This window comes from Ambystoma mexicanum, chromosome 2p (genome assembly GCF_040938575.1).
Source record: "Ambystoma mexicanum isolate Mex_15411 chromosome 2p, UKY_AmexF1_1, whole genome shotgun sequence".
In the NCBI taxonomy this organism is placed as follows: domain Eukaryota; kingdom Metazoa; phylum Chordata; class Amphibia; order Caudata; family Ambystomatidae; genus Ambystoma; species Ambystoma mexicanum.
Genome location: NC_090923.1, coordinates 315,382,202 through 315,403,359, shown reverse-complemented (window position 1 = coordinate 315,403,359; position 21,158 = coordinate 315,382,202). Strand labels below are relative to the sequence as shown.

General features: G+C 44.2%; 1 protein-coding gene across 2 annotated transcripts in view; it reads right to left on the bottom strand.

Annotated features, from left to right (window-relative positions):
* Positions 1-21,158, bottom strand: part of IL17RB (interleukin 17 receptor B) — an 833,505-nt gene that overhangs the window by 798,778 nt on the left and 13,569 nt on the right. Inside the window, exon 1 of one of the 2 annotated variants that reach the window (XM_069643630.1) lies at positions 14,746-14,863. The exons of the other annotated variant lie outside the window; for it this stretch is intronic. Coding sequence (XP_069499731.1) covers positions 14,746-14,826 — 81 coding nt within the window. The 5' untranslated portion in view covers positions 14,827-14,863. Of the gene's footprint in view, positions 1-14,745; positions 14,864-21,158 lie in introns of those variants that run through there. 2 annotated transcript variants of the gene reach the window in all.

Sequence of the window (21,158 nt, the reverse complement as noted above, 5' to 3'; positions counted from 1 at the left end):
ACCATTACTACCAGAACTGTGCTACACAACACAAAGACTCTGAACCATTGACCTTGGCCCAGGCCTATGAGATGAATTGCTACTTGTAGTATACTGAAACCCTTTGCCCTGCCTATGTATGCATTTGTGCTGTTGATTCTTATAACCTTGTCTTTTTACCCCTTTATTAAGTATCTGAAGTGCCATTTTGCTCCCACTTCAGTGGAGCTAAACTTGTTTATTTACTTAGCGGTTGTGTAATTGTGGTTTATTAGTGTGTAATATTGAGCTGCTCTCTCTTGTGTAATGTTTTCAAATGGACTGTGTAAATAAATGTATATTCTTTTACAAAGAAACCTTGAGTAAGTGTTTGTTTGAATCACTGTATTGGTTGGTCCATTGTGTAACTTGTTCTACTGCTCACTTAAACTCTTGAGATAAGTCTGGCTGCTCAGCCATCTCTACCACTGTAGTTCCCAAAGGGTACTTACATGTGATTCTGCCAAACATCTACGATTTTATCTGATCCAGCACATCTGACTAAGTCCTTTCTAGCCATACAACACACCTCATCATACCGGGGGTTCATCACCAGTACCCCCTTTTTTATTTTGTCTTCCAAAGTAGTCAAGAATTGTATTAGGTTCATGCCCAGGGTCAAAGTTCTGCGACCACAGCACTAGCCAATAATTTGGGATTGCAGATATTCCCCACATTCTCTAGAATTGCTGTATATGTCTCACCTTTAAGTTCCCTACCGATCCAGATAGCTAACTTAATATATTTTCTGGTATGACCAACCAAAAAAATAATTTGGTTAGTCATTGGTCCCTTCACCCCACTGGTTCCACCAACCCCTATGCATGATTTGAATGAGAGAGGGTTGTGATCACTCTCATTCCTGTCAACTACAGGCAGATCCCTGGTTCTAAACCAGCTACTACCAGTTATAAATATGTAACCAATATGAGACTACCCCTTCGCACCTCTAAATGTTGTTTTAGCAGGTTTGTCGCCTGTCAAGCTTACATTGCAAGCTCTGAGATTTAAATTTGCGATAATACACGCTGATTACACTGCAACTTTGTGCGTTCTTTTAGGGGTGGGCGGACAGCAAAGGCGGGATTTTCCAGGTCAAATCCTGGTCTTTCCAAAGATCTTCTGTGGCTGCCAGTGGTTCTATCTGCAAGTTCATATCCCCTGCCACCAGGGTGAACTGACTTCGTAGAATAAAGGGGTTTTTGGAATTAGTGAGTTCCTGCATCTTCAATAAGACCTCCAGCCATATCCCATACTCTGTCTATTATATAAATTGAAGAGCAAACACTGCTCACCCAGTTTTATTGGCATGGCCAACTGAAGATCAGAGAAGCCTGTTTCAATAGGGTCCACCTTCCAATCCAATGTCACATCATACCAAATCTGCAGACCTCCCATCGATCTTCCTCTAGGGCCTTTGGTGGCTGGGATCGTAAAATGTACATAGCCCTGAAAGTCAATCAGGTCCAGAGCCCATGTTTCCAGAAAAATTAGAACCTGGTACTGTCTCACAAAGTCGCACAAGGCCAGATACGAAATTACTCTTCTTTGGCCCGCTATGTTCCATGAGAGGGTTTTTAGAGGACTGTCAGTGTTTTCCTCAGTCACTAACCCCTCGAGCCAATCTACCTAGTCTAAACCAGAAGATGATCTCACATCATTTCTTTCTACACAAGTCTTTTTAACCCCAGCAACTCAATATTTGTATTTGGTCTTGCATTATTTGAGTTCCACAGTTTAGGAACGCTTTGTCTGAAATTAAGTTCAAAATGTTGATGGGAATGAACCAGGATCTTTACACCTCTTGGTGGGAATACACGTAAATCAATACTTAGTAGTATACTATTGGCCTGATTCATGGAAGTGTTTTATAATGGTGCAATCCCATGGGAAAACATTCCATGTATCAGGCCCTACGTGTTTCCAGCGGCTAGAGTTTGGCCCATGCCCCCAAGAATCTGGCCACTGGCAACAACCACCACAATGCAATTAAACCATTTAACACATACGTACAATACACCTTCAAATATCAAGACTCGCCCTGACCCGCCTACAATCCAAATGATGTCCTTGGACACTAAAATTGGCTGCAGACTCCATAGCACCTACACACCCTTTTTTCAGCTCTAATAACAGCTTCATGCCAACTTTATTCCACTCCCCCACCCTTCCCAGACCCTCTTTCAGCCACCAAATAACCCCAAATGTGTTTTCCAGGCTTTTTTCCCACTGCACTGTTCGGGGTCAGCGGCGATGTCTGTGGACTCGGCGGCACCTGCAAACCCTTTTTTCACCTATAAAACAGTTCCATATCAAATTTATTCCACTCCCCCACCGTTATCAGCCTCTCTTTCACCAAATAACCCCAAATGTGTTTTGCACACTTTTTTCTCACTGCACTATACGCAGACACGGGCGGCAGTCCGTGTATCCAATATGGCGACTATTTCAAAAAATATGACGCACCTCTTGTTTTTAATTGACCAATCAGTGAGCATGTATGATGTCTGTGAACACCACTCTGCTCTCTGATTGGTCCAGAGATGTCTGCGGACTCCGAATCAGGAAATGAGTCCAGGGACCGGACGCAGATATCACTAATTTTATTTTACCTACTTTTTGGCAATTTCTTTAAAAACTATTGGGTGAATTTACAGCAAATTTACAAAAGCACGCTTTCAGGACCAAGCAGTCGCTCCAAGTGAAAATTTGGTAAAAATCGGTCCAGCGGATTGGGCTGAGCACATTATATTTCTACTGCGTCTATGAGGATTTCCACACATTTTGGGACCCCCCTTATAACTTTGACCCCCCTGAACAAAACCACACCAAACTTCAATAAAGCAGGGGGCGATATACCTTTTTTTGCAAGGTCGGTGAGGATCCATCTGGTGGGGGGGCAAAGTTATAAGCCACCCAAAAAGTGCTCTTTCTATGAGTTGAGCAACTTAACCATAACTGCAGGGCCTCTACCGCAGTTCCTGTAATGTTTATGTGTATACAAATATTGCAGAATTGTAATGCAAGTCCTTATAAGCCGATTGTAAACTGCACACATATTAGAAGCCCCCCACAGCATATCTACCAGGGAAGCATTAGACCTGAAACAGTTCTTTGATTTTAGCATGTATAGGATTTTTGGGAAAAGCAAAGATCATTGTAGCATTTGCACATCTAACTTTATGTGCATAGGTATTGACATATTAACTGGCAAGATACAAAAGTGAAATCATCAGACCTATTGTAATTTAGAACTTAATATACAAATATAATTGATTATGTAAATGGGTGGTTGTGTGTGAAAAATAGGGATATAAATGTGATTGTGTAACATTGTGGTGACTTTCCCTTCATAAAGCTAGAGCCAACCTTTGCCTTGATTTCACCTTTATTTTTTTGGTTGAATGCATTTGAGTTTTAATAAAACCGCCTCTTTCTAGCCCAGAACTGTGGGCTGGGTCTGACCATCCCGCAATTTCACTTTGCAGCCCCTGTAATCCGACAAAGAGTTCCTTTCTAGATCCAGGGTGAAGGGGGTTGCAGTATCCAATGCGAAGCAAATATTCATATATGTGCAGTCTAGTTTGAATCCTCCTTAGTGAGTGCTGGGTCTAAATATACATCCCAGGGCTTTTACTTTTGGTCGGTGGATGGCAGCAGAATCCTCCAGGGAACAATTTCTAAAAAAACGGTTTGTGCAGATGTTAAGTGCTGTTATTATCCAACAGGATAATATTTGTGCTGGTATTAATCAGTTTCAGCACATTACTGTTCTATGAGGGGCGGGTTCGCAGATGTGTGCGTTGGAGAAAATCAGGAGATACTTCTGATCATCTCGGATTTGCACCTACAACTATACACCTGATTCACAAAGCCTAACACTGGAGCCAATGCGGAGATGTCTGTTGTGTTCCCAAGGACCACTCCCACCCAGGAACAGCCAGGTTCCTGGTTGAAGCATCTTGAAGGCTGGCATTTGTCAAGATGGGGCTTTGGTTAAATCCACATGGCCAAGGGATCATAAATAGGGTGAGGGGCAGGAAGCACTTTACTTCTGGGGGAATACGAGACAGGCTGGAGAACAAGCCAACAGCCCCTGGTGTAGCAGGTGTGGGAAACAAAGAGATCGTTTGTAACTGGTAATCCTGTCTCTGTATTGCATACCTGCATTCCCACAAAACAATGCCATGTAGCAAACCTTTGTGAATAACATTTGCAGATGAACATATCAATGATGCTTAAGGCATCTTCTGATTAGCTTCCTTTCTATTCTAATATGGGGGTTCTAGCAGAAATAAGTCTACTTCTCTGCTTTTTCCCTAGATAAACACAGAGGGGCCTATTTTGTTTATGCACGTATGAGACCACAAACGTTAGCATGTGCGTGCTGTTGGGTTTCCTCTATTCAATGTTCCAGATTTGCAAAAAGGGGTGCAAAAGTTAAGTGAAAAAACAGGTGACAATGCCTTTACGCCTTGCTTTTATACACGGTTAGAGAAAAAAAGTGTTTATGTTGCCTGCCATTAATTCATCGTAGGCAGCATTTATAGTGGATTAATTTGGACTCCACCTGCTTTAAGCAGATGCTAAAAACAGGCAGAATCCATAGGATATGAAATCCATTGGTTTTCTACCAGCATGAAAATGCTTGACCCCAAATTCTCAAGTGAGTGCACCAGTGCAGCATGAACCCCATAGAGGGAGTCATTGTTGGGGTGGGGGGTTATTCCCTAGAACTTTGTTTACAAAATGTTGTCTAAACTGTGCAATGTATGCATGATTTCAAAGAAAAGCTAGCTTAAAAGCATTCGGTTTTAGGGAATAGTAATTGTCAATTATTCTGACCTGTGCAATGGTTTATTTTTAAGCAACTTGTAGCGAATATATTTACAAAAATGTGAGAGTCCCTCTACTGAAGACAAACATGGTCAAATAAGCGGTTCCATGGGGTGGCTGCCAGGGGTGGACTAAGAAAACAAAGGAGGCTCTAGACATGCTTTTTTGAAAGTGGCCCCATATACATAGTATGAGCCAGCCCAACCCGTTTCCCCATCAGAAAATGTGAAAATAAAATAGGTAATGTCCAAATAAGAGAAAGAGTGGGCACTACTCGTTAGTTAATAAGGTAGTCTATACTCGGTGAGGTATTTAGTCCTGTCGCCAGATTCCTCCCCGTTGCTTAGGGTGGTAAAAAATGTTAATATGATATTTGACTGGTTAATTGTCACCAGTCTACTGGAAGGACTCGTGTGGATATCCCACTAAATTTCTTCTTATTTACTTTGTATAGAAGTTGTCTTTTTGTATTTGATTTCTTCAATAATTCTTGAGAAAATGTTGATAATTCCGATGAATTTATGGTAAAAATATTTTTATTCAATCATTTGTATTTTTGTGAGGCCTTTAGCAAACATTATACTGTTCAATGCATTTCGGTCAATAATAGACCTTCATCAGGAACTGTTAATAGTAAAGAAAAGAATAATTAACTAAAGTTTTTGTGTAATTTTGCATTAACAAAGAGATAATCATGTATTCTAAATTGTAACTATACACATTGTGAGAAAAGTACCTGTGTAAAACGTTGCTTCAAATCTTTGGCCTGATTTACTATTTTTCCTTATTGGTAATTCCAATTTCTCTTCACTCAAGCACATTTGTTTATGTTAGCCGTTGCATGTCTTTTAATGTCACTTCTTTGACTTCCTGGTAATATAAATAGTAACCAAAATATATTCAAACTCTAACAAATAACATATATAAATTATTCTGTTGGTTAAAGTTCACCCTCCCCACAGGGGGAGTCTTACCTGTGGTGTAGACCAAGGTAATAGCATTCGGGCACCTTGCTCGCGGGAAAACGCGTTGCTGGTTGTCCCGTTTGCTTTTATGTTGAAAAAATGGCGCCGGCACACAACGCGGTGACGTCATCAACGTGATGACGTCATCGCGCGCCGGCGGCCATTTTGAATTAGTCAAAAATCGTTGTTGGATGATTGTAAATAGTTATATTCATGTGTAAAGCTCTTTAAATAAAGCCTTCTCATTGCTAAACTCTAAGGGAACCTCCTAAGATCCAACATACTTGATAATTCAATGTAAAAATAAACATAAATTAAAGACATGATCTAGTAGCTATATAAACTATGGTTGCTCCATTTAAAGTGATACACGTGTTTCCAAAGTTATTAGAGCACGACAATATACATTTGATCTTTTTCAATGTGAACTGCTACTAATATAAATGAGTTACTTGCTTATTAGAGCTCTATTACCATGTAATTCAGTCTTCTACACACATTATTGAACATATTATAGTTGACAACATACTTACGTTCTAAAATGCAAGGTATAATTTCAACTTTATAATTGCCTTTAAAGAAAACATGCAAAATTACATTCCTCGTTGAGACCATCCGGTTGCATGGAGTTGAGTTGCCACACGGGCATTTGATACTATATATGACGTTCATGGTGTCACATGTTGCAAATTTTTTCAAGTAGATTTTGTGTCCTGTTTTTGGGTGGAATACAACATCCCCCTTCTGGACCATATTACAATTTGAACAATTTAAACATGGATAAGTTCCCTTCTTTGTTGTTCTTTGTTTTTGTACTTGAGAGTCACTGCGTATAAGCATATCCTTAATGTTCTTACTTCTAGTATAAGCAAACATTGGTGGAGTGGTGTACAGATATCCCAATGTTCTGTCTTCTGATAAGAAATGCCAATGTTTCAGGACAATTTTTTTGACACAAAATCTACTTGAAAAAATGTGCAACATGTGACACCATGAACGTCATATATAGTATCAAATGCCCGTGTGGCAAATTTTATGTGGGACAGACTGCTCGTAAAGCGAAAATTAGATGGAATGAACATCGTTCTAACATTCGCACAGGCAACACCAAATCCCCAGTAGCGAGACATTTCAAAGAAGCTCAACACCAGATAGCACAATTGAAATTTCAAATCTTGGATGTACTAGAAGTTTATCAAGGACAGAGAGTGGATATTAACAGACTTTTAAACCAGAAAGAAACTCTCTGGATTGAAAAACTCAACTCCATGCAACCGGATGGTCTCAACGAGGAATGTAATTTTGCATGTTTTCTTTAAAGGCAATTATAAAGTTGAAATTATACCTTGCATTTTAGAACGTAAGTATGTTGTCAACTATAATATGTTCAATAATGTGTGTAGAAGACTGAATTACATGGTAATAGAGCTCTAATAAGCAAGTAACTCATTTATATTAGTAGCAGTTCACATTGAAAAAGATCAAATGTATATTGTCGTGCTCTAATAACTTTGGAAACACGTGTATCACTTTAAATGGAGCAACCATAGTTTATATAGCTACTAGATCATGTCTTTAATTTATGTTTATTTTTACATTGGATTATCAAGTATGTTGGATCTTAGGAGGTTCCCTTAGAGTTTAGCAATGAGAAGGCTTTATTTAAAGAGCTTTACACATGAATATAACTATTTACAATCATCCAACAACGATTTTTGACTAATTCAAAATGGCCGCCGGCGCGCGATGACGTCATCACGTTGATGACGTCACCGCGTTGTGTGCCGGCGCCATTTTTTCAACATAAAAGCAAACGGGACAACCAGCAACGCGTTTTCACGCGAGCAAGGTGCCCGAATGCTATTACCTTGGTCTACACAACAGGTAAGACTCCCCCTGTGGGGAGGGTGAACTTTAACCAACAGAATAATTTATATATGTTATTTGTTAGAGTTTGAATATATTTTGGTTACTATTTATATTACCAGGAAGTCAAAGAAGTGACATTAAAAGACATGCAACGGCTAACATAAACAAATGTGCTTGAGTGAAGAGAAATTGGAATTACCAATAAGGAAAAATAGTAAATCAGGCCAAAGATTTGAAGCAACGTTTTACACAGGTACTTTTCTCACAATGTGTATAGTTACAATTTAGAATACATGATTATCTCTTTGTTAATGCAAAATTACACAAAAACTTTAGTTAATTATTCTTTTCTTTACTATTAACAGTTCCTGATGAAGGTCTATTATTGACCGAAATGCATTGAACAGTATAATGTTTGCTAAAGGCCTCACAAAAATACAAATGATTGAATAAAAATATTTTCACCATAAATTCATCGGAATTATCAACATTTTCTCAAGAATTATTGAAGAAATCAAATACAAAAAGACAACTTCTATACAAAGTAAATAAGAAGAAATTTAGTGGGATATCCACACGAGTCCTTCCAGTCGACTGGTGACAATTAACCAGTCAAATATCATATTAAAATAAAATAGGTAACCACACAAAAGAGGCCCATGGTGCAGAGGACCCACGGTGAAATCTCCATAGATCCCTGTAAACCAGTCCACTATTGGTGGTTCAGACACAGGAGGGCAAACAGCCACGTGCTTATAGCGGTACAGTGGCAGCTCACTGATGATGCCGATCAAGGCGGGCACGTGTGTCCAGGATTGCTGTTAACACCCTCATTCAGTGGAGAATTGCCCAGCATTCTGGAGCTGCACTGTCCTTGCAGGAGGGACCACACTGATTTTCATATGGATGCGTGTCCTTTGTGAAAGGCACAGAAACATGGCTGGGGACAATCGTGAGCGAGGAATGTCCAATAGAACAGCTTATTTGGCAATGTTCTTTTTCATTCGAGGGTGCCAATATGTTTGTATGTTTTGCATTGAACGTAGCTGGTACTAATATTATACAAAGAAAGAAATGGCATTGTGATTTATTTCTGTGAATGTAAAAGATAAGCTCGTGTGAATGGCACTTATGCATGAATTTTAAGGGAGCAGGAGAAAGCTTCATAGTCTTCATCGATGACTTAGAGCACAGTACAACCTTGATTAACAGAAGGACAACATAAAACATTTTGACAGCAGTGGGTGTTTCGTCCTGGCTGTGATATGAAAATGTGGAGGGACACTGCAAAAATCTCCCTGGCAGCACAAAGGTACTTGCGCACATTAATAACTGCAATTCGATACAGGGACGTCATTTCACCAAAATGCCAAAATGCCTGGAGTAGCGGATGTGGCATCACACGACCCTTGACCTTTGATGACATCACAGGAAGTGATGCCATTTGACCCCACCCCAAAGTGACATCACTGGAAGCGATGGAACACGACCTTTCACCCCTTGACCAAACAGGAAGTGGCATCACATAGCATTGTTTCTGAGTACACTACGAAAAATATGTTATTACATAGCACTTATGCTTAAACGCTTCATATAGAGCAAATATACATACAATATTACCCAACCTGTGTTGGTACTCATTTATCAACCTCAGCAGGATGAAAGGCTGAGTTGACCTTGCCAGGAGTGAAACCTGAAGCATGCCGATCACACACACATTGCAGGAGCGAGCATTCAACCCACTGAGCATTTTAATGGCTATAGCTATCAGAAAACCCACCACTCCAGAAACAAAGAGCCACTTGCTGCTGGCACACAGCCTAGGAGTCCTAATTTAATTATTTGTATTAATACATTTTTTTTATTTGTTTTTGGGCTGGCAAGATAGACCACAGAGGCAGCAAGGGAGACCTCAGGGCTCACAGGTGCGACCCCTGGCGATCCCTAAACGACGTCACTGATAGCAACACCTTTTTCTGGTGGTATTCTCTTCAGTGCCTACTTGCTGATAGCTTAAGAATCCTAGTTTATTTTTCTTCTGCAGCTCATCAGACTATGAAGTCGTATCTTAATTTCAGGCGATGGCCTGGCACACTTTAACAGAACAGGGTAGTTTGTTTGATACACTTAAGGCAGGAAAACAAAAAACAATACATCAGAGCCTGCCTTTTGTTATATCGAATCAGGGACATCATTTAGGGGTCGCCAGGGGTCACAACTGGTCTCCCTTGCTACCCCTGTGGTCTCCCTTGCAACCCCTAAAAAAAGCAAAAATATATATTTTTTTTAATGCAAGCTCCTGGGCTATGGCCAGCATCATGTGGCTCTTTGCTTCTGGAGTGGAAGACTTGATTATGCAGGCCTCTTAAAAAAAAATTTTTTAAAAAGGATCAGCGGTCCCACAAGTCTAACACTTTCAGCAGTGACCCTAAATAAGAAAGAACAGGAATACCAAAAAATGTGTCTTTCTGGAATTCTATAGAATAATTGCTAGACTCATTAAAGGTTTATTTCGGGCACACTTCACGGGGTGAGTCACTGATTTAGTCTGTTCTTAAATACCTCAACTCAGCCTTTCATCCTTCTGAGGTCGATAAATGAGTACCAACACAGAGAGCGTAATATGGTATGTATATTTTTCTATATAAAGGGTTAAGCTGAAGTCCTATATAATAACACATCATTATAATTCTGCCATGAACGTCTGCTTGCATTCACAGCAATTTGGTAATATGGGCCTATACACACTGATCTTAACAATACATATGGCGATCCATTCTTATATGAAATATATATCACATTATAGTGATATCGTAACCATATTTTTCTTAGTGTACTTAGGAACAATGCTACGTGATGAAATTTCGTGTTTTGTCAAGGGTTGAAAGGTCGTGTTCCATCGCTACCCGCGATATCACTTCAGGGTGGGCTAAAATTCCATCACATCCTGTGATGTCATCAGAGGTCAAGGGTTGTGTGATGTCACTTCGCTACCACTGGCATTTTGGTGAAATGGACGTACAATTTACACCCAAAACTGAAACAATGTGCATGTTGTAAACTAAACATCTGGTCAGTCGACTTCAAGAAACAGAGAAGGCGGCCGGAAGAGCAGAGTTACACAGAGGGACAGCTACAGACTTACAGTAAGAGTGACGACTGCCCACACACACAGTATAGGTCACTGCAGTCCAAAGGTATACAAACTATTCACCTAGAGATTTTTCATCAAGGCTTTTTCACCTAAAAATATTAATTGAAAGATTTATTCCCCGAAAAAATCTTTCACTTAATTTTTTTTAGGTGAAAAATACATGTATGTATGTTTGGGTGGGTTGAAGAGTCAAATTTAGTTGGGAATGTTTGGGGTGTTTTTAAGGGCAGAAAATAGGAGGTTAGGGGGACCCGCCAAACCCCCCAATAAAACAAAAACATTATTTGGGAATGTTTGGGGTGTTTCTAAGGGTGGAAAACAGGAGTTTGGGGGGCACCTCCCCGCACCCCAATTAAAAAAAAAATAATAATAATAATTTGATGTACAGATTTTCGGTGAATCCGTTTCGGTATCTACATTAGGTAAAAAGGTTTAAGGTTAAAAACTAACAGCCAAGCCAGCCAGTCACTCGAACAAACCTTACAGCAGCCAGAGGAGAATCTGGGGGATTCACGCCCCAGGTAGAGAGCAATTTGGCTCTTAGGGGACTGGAATACACCTTTATGTCCTCTATGCAATCGATCGTGATGGACAGTTGGATTCCATAGGCGCCCACCGGTGAGAGGGCCTTAACATGTTTGCACCCTTTTATGTCCCAAGCGGCACAAAACCCAAGATAATGATAGCCCAGACTCACGTAAGTACTAGGCAAGTTCGTAACCCCAGTCAGAAGAGTAAGAGACAGCCCCTGCTGCCACTACTTTCCCTCGGGCAATTGCGCCCCATCAGGGCAATTGCTCCTTGGCCAGCCGCCCACTTTGCATGCCTCAAGAAACGGGTTTGTTGATATAACTCAATTTAAACACACTGGTTCAGATCTGATTGGACGCATTAAAAACATTATCAATAGAATGAATGACCAACAGAGCACTCAAGCATAATATGTACTTTCCCCTTGTCTAATTGCACTGTGACTTGGGGAAAGTGGGTTATTTACCTCCTAAATTGAGCTCAGTGCACACACCTTGGCTGTTGTATACAGATATTGTCATTATTTCATGACTACAATTCGGTGACTCTCATTGAAGAAGGTAGCGCAAAATAAACATTGGCTATAGAACTTAAATAGAAAAGACACCAAGAGTCTGTCGTTAACAGAACACACCAACAATTGCTGGTTTCGAGTGTAAGCATGGGGGCCTTTGCCTCGCTCATACAGCTTAGATACTGAACATCTAATTAGGTTTCCTTTGCAGTCCGGAGTTCTGGGCAGTGGGAGACTCAACCTGGCTGGATAAGTTCCTTGTTAGGACTGCCACGTGGATAACGGATATAATGTGTCAGAGCAGGGTTGGGAAACCCGGCCTTCAATGGCTATATTGGTCAGAATTGAACTTGTGGCTTACTTCGTACAGATTGATAGAGCTGACATTGATATTGATATTTTATTTCTATCGCGCTCGTACACAAGTGTTTCAGAGCGCGACAAGGCAAGGGAGGGGAACAGGGAAGAAGTAAACAGCCATCTTACTAGGCACAGTGACATTGTGAACGTGCAAGTGCATGGGAGAGGGAAAGGGGAAAGTGCATGGAAGGGGGAGAAGTGGAAAGTGCGTAGCAAAGGAGAAACAGATACATAATAATAAATAAATAAATAATAAAGGCAACAAACAGTGGTAGTGCAGCCAGCAATTGGCAAGAGCTGGGTTTAAAGCAGCAGACTGGGTAGGTCTGATAAGTGCAGGAAGAAAAAAGAGGTGGGACTGTATGGGTACAGATACAGACCCCAGTGCAAGGGGTGGTCCAGAGGCAGTGCGGGGGGTGGCAGGGTGAGCAGGTACCTGGGCCCGGAGGGCGGAGGGTGGCCAGGTGCACGGTGCCAAGAGAGAACAGATCAGCAGGGGAGAGGGGGAGCGAAGGCAGAAGCAAAGAGAAAGGTCTGTCATTGCTGTCAAAGGTGCAGATATTCCTCTCACTAGGGAACTTGGCCTCTGGGGGATGTGTGCAAACATGTAAATGTCATGTAGAATAGACTGACATGGTTGCCTTACTATTAACAAAAAGATTTAAATTAAAAAAAGATTTTCGAGTAAAAAGTGCTGGCTCCGGATATTATTCAGAACACACTTCGCCTGAAAAAGATGCTGCTTTTCAAGTATATATTAGAATGAATGCCCCAGACATCTTTGGTTTTATTTCGGGCAAAGCGTAGGGGCTTCGGGGAGATCAAAGCTTCGGGGAGTTCCGTGTACATCTTTTGGGCAGGATGTGCCGCCCTTGCCAGAAGCCAGAGCCAAGCAAACATTGGCCTGTGCCGCATCTAGATGGGATTATGAAGGCCAACAAGTGCCACACTTAGACAAAACTGTGAATGTTAGCATGCTAAAGGTCAGGTAACCCACTAACCAATATAAGCTCAAACTCTGCATACTTATCTCACTCAAACAACTCACACAACCACCTCTTGCACAACAAGCCGCACGCACTTCACAGCACTGCAACAACACATAAGCCGGAGCAACAGCACACGCGGACTGATCCGATCCAATACCCGCACCAAAGCTCAGCACCCGGTGCTAACCGAGCTGAAACTGCCAACAGAACACCACTCCATTCACTATCCTACTCCCTCTTCACCTTACTAACCCATCCCACCTTATCGTTTACAGATCCGCCAGAGCGCCTGGGGACCAATTCCGTTGGTGACGGTGCGCGGTACAAATACCTTTAACAATTAACATTTAACTCGACTCTGCAGGAATCCGCGGCGGCGGCCGTCAGGGATCTTTACCCTAGTCATTCTGGAAAGCCATTTACAGTCAAGGGGGATCTTGGCAAAGTCATGTTAAAGCGAGTTGTTAATTTGGTGGTGAATTATGTCGGCCAGTATGAAGTATGATTGGGGATGTGATTATGCGCAGATATATCAATATATGTATGTGTGTGTACATATATATGTCTTTTTTTAAATGTATATGATCTATTATAGACGTGTATATGTTTACCATACAACACAAAAAATAGAAGTAACAACGACTCCGTTCTTGTTCTTGGAGATTTGGTAAACATTGGCCAGCGTCTCTCTTTCTTCTGTGTAAATGCGTGTTATTCGCTTGACACCGTTCTTCACTGCTAATTACACACTCATTAAATGGTGCAGCAGTGCCTTGTGAATTGATGTCGCGTTCTTGACCTCCAGTTTCCTTTTCAGGGGAAACGCGGACTCATCACGGGACTCAAGAGCAGTGCGCCCGGTCTCTTGGTGCCTGGGGCAGTTTTTCTTCTCGTGTTTGGCTCGTTTGGACACATTTTCTGTCCAATGTACTATTTTACCGTTGTTCAAATATTCTGCAGAAAGAGACCCCTTAAAAAATATCGCGCAGATCAGCGTTGAGAGTTTTGGTGCATTTGGCAGAATTATTTGCGAAGCCGACAAGCACGAGGATGTCGTGCATGTGTGACATGTCCTGCTGCCTTATCGGTCGTAGAGTACGGCTGGCACGTCCACTCACCTGCATTGCTGCGTGCCTTTCTTTCCAAAGTGGCATACCTTTCTTAAAACACTCCTTCTGTGCCCCCAAAGGCTGTGTGTGGCGGGGGCAGTATGTGGAATTCTAGGCACTTGTTGCATGTCCCGCGCGCTGTACACCTACTTCCAAAGCCCCCCTCCTGCTCCCCATCTGTCAATAACCTCCTTACTGTCGCGCTTCGATGGGTGCTCGCCTACCTACGTGTCTGCCCCTTGCTCATCACTTAGCCCGTTTTAACTTCTGCTCCTTCATTCTGTTTCTCGCGCTGATGACTCCAGCTGTTTTCTCCTCCCAACGCCCCCCATTCAGTGATCCCTCTCGATCTTGTGGATCCCCGTCCTTCCCCCGCACAGGGTACTTCGCGGCTTCTCACCTGCTCAGCGCGCACGCTCCGACCCCTCAGACTCCAAACACAGAGCAGCAGCGCTGTGCCAAAAAGATATCGCACCTGCATAGCTGACAGCGTGGGCGCTATAGTACTCGCCGCTCTGCCTCCCTGCCAACGAACCCCGTAGCTAAAGAGGCTTATTTAATGCACGGGGCCAAGTGGCTGGGGGCGTGGCATCGAGCTCTCACGGCACTCCCATCCATCCGACTGGCCACTGGGCTGCCTGCTTGATTCGTTTTTTTAATGTAAAGTTATGATAAGTTCAACACCCTATTCCTTAGTGGTAATCTGCATTACTCCTAGTCATGCTCCTCATTCTCACAGTACTTACTTATGAGCGTAGCACCCTTCCTTGTCCAGAACCCACTTTCTATTTCCCCTACCATATTCCTGGGATTATAATTCTGCCCTTGCCCCAGCATGCACTATGTAGAGGCATCGCGAGAGCACCGCTCTCGCGAGATCTCGCCCGCGCGACCAGCTCCGCCCCCGCGCGCTACGCGCGCATTACGGGACGAGCTGAGGACGCGGAAAGCAGCGTCTTCCCGGCTCCTCCGAGCACGGGAGTCTTTTGTTAGTTTAACGGTGCTCCAGAGACACGGCACCCAAACCCTTGTTTGGCCACGTTGGCCCAGCTAATCCAGGACATTATCAGTGCCTCATGATTGCAGACCTGTTGGTAATAAAGCCCTGTTGAAAAGCCTGCCTGGCTCCTGTCTTCCTTTGGGCGGCTTTATACTACATAAATTGGCGACGAGGATCACCACAAGAAACCGCGCAGAAACATGCAGGGAGCCACACCGCCACCACCCTTTCTACAGACACCAGGTAGGCCTGCCATTCCTTGGCCACAATGGCAGCCCCTGTTCACGACCTACGTCGAGGCGATGGGCGGATCTGGATTTTCAGCGGTGAGACGCAGGGCCATGTTACTTAACGCCTTAGGGGTGGAAGGGCAAAGAATATTTGAAGGCCTTACCCCGATACCAGTAGATGACGTCAATGACGATGTGTTCATGGAGGCCGTGAGGAGAATCATTAAGAGGTTCGCCAGCAAAGAGAACACTGTACTCCATAGAATAAGGTTTTACACTCGGAAACAGGAACAGTCCGAACCTGTCGATGACTACGTCACGAAGTTAAGGGAACTGGCAGCTTTGTGTAACTTTGGTACCGACGCGGAAAACCGCATATGCGACATGCTAATCGTCCATACCAACAGTCGCAAAGTCCAGGATAAGTTCATCCTCGAAAAAGAATTACAGTTAGAAAAAGCTGTGGAAATTGCCAGAGCGGTAGAAGAAACCGCGGGGAGAAGGAAAGAGTTTACAGGAGCCCAAGTCCCCACTGAAATACAAGCAGTTGGATTCCGTCCAAGAAAGGAGAAATCCGCACCAGACACGAGAGAGTCAAGAAACAGCAAGAGAGAACCCCTCAAGTGTCATAGGTGCTCCAGCACCAAACACCTGGCCTATGACAGAGAGTGCCCAGCCAGAGACAAGGAGTGTTCAATCTGCAGACGCATAGGACACTTCTCGACAGTGTGTCGATGGAGGAACAAGAAAGTCGCGAGCCTCACCACGGACCACACAAAAGAAAGAGAATCCTCGTCAGATGAGGAGGGGAGACCCACGGTCATAATGGTGAACAGCACCCGAGCCAGGAGAGAGAAGCCTCACTGCGTCATCAGAATCGACGGAAGAGAGACTCGGGTCATGGCAGATTCCGGGTCGGATCTCACCATCCTACCCCTTCAGACATATAAAGACATGGTGGGTAAAGAGAAAGTGGAAGTGCTCACCACACGACACAAGCCCACAGTGTTTGGGGGGGCCTCAGTCGAACTCTTAGGGTATATCAACGGAAAAGTCGAATTCAAAGGAAGGGAAACCATCACCAGGGTCTACTTCAGCCATGAAGGGCCGGCAGTATTGGGCTGGGATGATCAAGACAAGTTAAAAATCAGACTGGATCCCAGCACAGAAGATCAAGTTCTATCAGTCAATATGAAGAGTGAATCGGTGGTAAAGGGCGACTACCCAACACTTTTCTCGGAGGAGCCGGGACACATTAAAAGCTTCATTCACAAGATCGTGCTCAAAAGAAATGCCGTCCCTGTCAAACATCGGGTGAGACCAGTACCGGCCACAGCAAGGGACACCCTGAGACAACAGCTGGACAAAATGAAGAGGGAAGGAGTGATAGAAGAAATTGAAGCGTCCGAATGGCTGAGCCCAGTCGTCCTGATAAAGAAACCCCACTCACAGGAATTAAGGGTATGCATAGACCTGCGCAGTCTAAATTTAGAAGTCATCGCGGACAACTACCCACTCCCAAGCATAAACGAACTCATATTATTAATGAAGGAGGCCAAAATATTCTCGAAGCTTGATATGAGAAATGCATATCATCAGATACAGCTCCATGAAGAGTCGAAACCCCTTACAGCTTTTATCACGCCCTTTGGCACGTTCCAATTCACGAAAATGCCTTTCGGGTTGTCGTCAGCTGCGTCGGCCTTTCAGCGCATGATGGACGTCCTACTCAGGAAAGTCGAAAATGTAGTATATTTTCAGGATGACATATTGGTTTATGCAAAGGACAAGCAGACGCATGATACCACCCTCAAAGTGGTTCTTAACAAACTACAAGACGCAGGAGTGCGTTTACGTCACGAGAAATGCTCGTTTGGAGTAAAAGAAGTGGAATATCTGGGATACAAAATTTCGGAAAAAGGGATCAGCCCGAAAGAAAATCTGATGCAAGCCATCACCAAAGCTCCCGAACCAGCCACCAAAGAAGAGGTGAGGTCGTTTCTGGGATTGGCTGAGTATTACGCAAAATTTATACCCAAGTTTTCGGAAACCACGTCTCCCCTACGCGATCTACTCAAAAAGGGAACAGAATTTTCGTGGAGAGAACCTCAGAAGAGGGCAATGGACACCATAAAGCACCACATCATGAAAGCTCCGTGTCTGCAACCCTTCAACCCAGAGTGGGACACGGTCATTACCACGGACGCCAGTGCGTACGGATTAGGAGCAGTGCTAACGCAGAGGAGAGGTGACACCGAACATGTGGTGGCCTTCGCGTCTAAGGCACTATCAGAAGCAGAACAAAATTACTCAACGATTGAAAAGGAGATGCTAGCATGCGCATGGGCAGTCGAACATTTCAGAACATATGTGTGGGGCACAAAGTTCAAACTGGTGACAGATCACAAGCCACTCATCCACATGCTCAGCCCGGGAGGCACCAAAACATCCACGCCCAGGCTAGCTCGCATCGCAGCAAAGCTACAAGAATACACATTCGATATCCATCACATATCGGGTTGGAAAAACTCGCAAGCCGACTGCATGTCGAGACTGCCCGAGAACAAGGAAAGGGCTACCACATTCCTACAGGGGGAATGCATAGTCGCATCCATATCAGACATAAGGACCCCAGACTACCTGGAACTCAGCGAAAGACACTGGGAAGAAGAAGATGGGAAGGACCCAATCATGGCCAAGATACGCAATTGGATCAAAGAGGGCTGGCCCAATGAGAAAATGCTGCCGGAAGGCATGAGAGCATACTGGAAGGTGCAAGATGAGTTGTCGGAAACGGAGGGAATAATCATGAAAATGGATCAGATCATTCCCCCCACAGGAATGAGGCGCACCATACTCTGCAGGGCCCACGCGGGGCACCTAGGGAACACGATGACTCGCCGCAGGGTGAGAGAAGCTTACTGGTGGCCGTCTATGGACCAGGAAATACGCGCCATGATAGAGCGCAGCCATGAATGCCTGAACAGTGACAAAAGACTTAAGGTCCGACAAGCGCCTCTCATTCCCACGGAGATACCAGAAGCGGTATGGTCCAAAGTGGGCATTGACTTCATAGGGCCCCTGGAGGCGATGGAAACGGAACATAAATACGGCATAGTGCTGGTCGACTACTTATCCAAGTGGGTCGAAGCTGAGTTTGTCCCGAATATAACCACAGAGACGGTCATAGAGGTACTCACTGAAATTTTCCAGAGGGAAGGCCTCCCCAAAGAAGTCGTCACGGACAATGGGGTGCAACTAGTATCCAAAGATATGGAAGCATTTTTAAGAAAGAACCACATCAAACAAAAGAAGGCGGCCTTGTATCACCCCCAAGCAAATGGACTGGTGGAGAGGGCCAATAGGTTCATAAAAGGGGCCATCCAACTGGCAACAGCGTCAGGAATGAACCCCCTCAAAACTGCCAAAGAAGCCATAGCGGCTCACAGACTTACGCCAAATGGGATTACCCAAATATCCCCATTCAAAATGTTGAGAGGGAGGAGTGCGGCATCCACCCTCATTCCTCCATGGCTGGCGAAAGTAAGGGAAGATGAAGCAGTCGACATGACTGAAGTAGTATGGCGCATGGAGAGAAACAAGAAACGCATGAAAGCGTGGAGTGATGAAAGAAGAAGGACGAAGCAAGCGCCCAACATAAGAGAAGGGGACTGGGTCAAAATCAAATTGCCAAGAAAGGACCCAGACACGGGATCCCGATACAGTAGGCCCATAAAAGTAACTCACCAAGGGACCAATCACGTCCGCACGGAAGACGGGCGTTCGTGGAACTTGGAAAGGGTAGCAGTATACCAGAGAAGGCAAGAAGAAGCGAGGACCCAAGAGACACCCCACGTAGAAACCGGAAATGACGTTAGGAGAAATGAGGAGCAAGAAGCAGAAGGAAGCGAAGGAGAAAAAGATGCTAGCGTAGAGGAACGGGAAGAACCATGTGAAAGTCCTGAACCAGAACAGCAGAGACCATGCCCTGAAATCAGCGAGAGGCCCCGAAGGGTATGCAGAAGACCGGTGAGATACAATGACTATGCACTACAATGAACTCGTTCTGCTTTTGGGAAAAGGGAGGTGTGTAGAGGCATCGCGAGAGCACCGCTCTCGCGAGATCTCGCCCGCGCGACCAGCTCCGCCCCCGCGCGCTACGCGCGCATTACGGGACGAGCTGAGGACGCGGAAAGCAGCGTCTTCCCGGCTCCTCCGAGCACGGGAGTCTTTTGTTAGTTTAACGGTGCTCCAGAGACACGGCACCCAAACCCTTGTTTGGCCACGTTGGCCCAGCTAATCCAGGACATTATCAGTGCCTCATGATTGCAGACCTGTTGGTAATAAAGCCCTGTTGAAAAGCCTGCCTGGCTCCTGTCTTCCTTTGGGCGGCTTTATACTACACACTAGTTTCTTTATACTTGCAACAAAGATGCAAAGTCTCATTTCATACCATGCAACAGGCAGAGGTGGGCCGTAAGTACTCAGACGAGGAAGAGCGAGACTATGAGTAATGAAGATTACCAGTAAGTAATCTGAATGTTACCTAACTTTCCTCTACCTAATAGTGTACATACTTATGAGGCATTATAAGAAATCAGGCTCTGACCAAAAAGTACACTGTGTGCGCACCCCAGCACCATTTTATTTTAGGCATATTCAACGTCTGCTCACAATGCTCCTGCACTTAGAACGCCCCTCCAAAACAACCTTGCCCCTTCAGTGTGCATATTTAAATGATAACATCTTGTGAAGGTGTTAGACTCTGCCCAGGTTGCTGTCCTGTAAGAATACCCGTTGGGCCTCCGCCCAGGGTGTTGACATTGCCCTGGTGTAACATCCCTGAACTCTGGTAGGGGTAGACCTGAAACCTCATGCACCATCTTAATAATATCTCTTGTGCAACGACGGGTGCTAGGGATTCCTTCCTGGATTTGCACCCCCAAAAGTGAAGATTAAACTGATTTACGAATAGAAGCTGTCTTACCCAGATGCATGAGTACATCCCGCCTCACATCCGGAGCATGAGACCTGCGGAGAGGGGTAGCTGGGGGAAGGCCTGGACGAAGGAAGGTAGCACTGTATCCTGTGCCAAGTGTCACTTGGAGATTACCTTTGGCTGGAAAGCTGGGTCACATTTCAAATACAGCCCATCCCCTCTCTAAATGTGGAGGTTTGTATAACAGGGCCCCAATCTCTGCTAGCCTTCGTGCTGCAGTGTGGGGTACATTTATCAGCTCAGCAGAACTCCCCTACATCACCAAACTGCAATTTCAGCAGTTACCAGCAGAATGGCTGCGCTGGCTCTGTTGAGCACCATTGCCTTGCATCAAAACTGCGTTTTGCAGGCAACAAAATAATGGCTGCGCTGTTTTTACCAAGCACATATGGGGCGAGATGGAACCCGGAACACCCTGAGAATGGCTGCCAGTGTTTTCTTTATGTGCACCAAAGAAAATAATTCAAAGGCAGCACTGCTATGCTGCCAGCTCAAAACTTCCCACTGAAAAAGAAACTGTTCTGCATTTAAAATGACTGCGCACTGATGCTCTTTTCATCTTTTCAACATTACCCAGTTGGTTC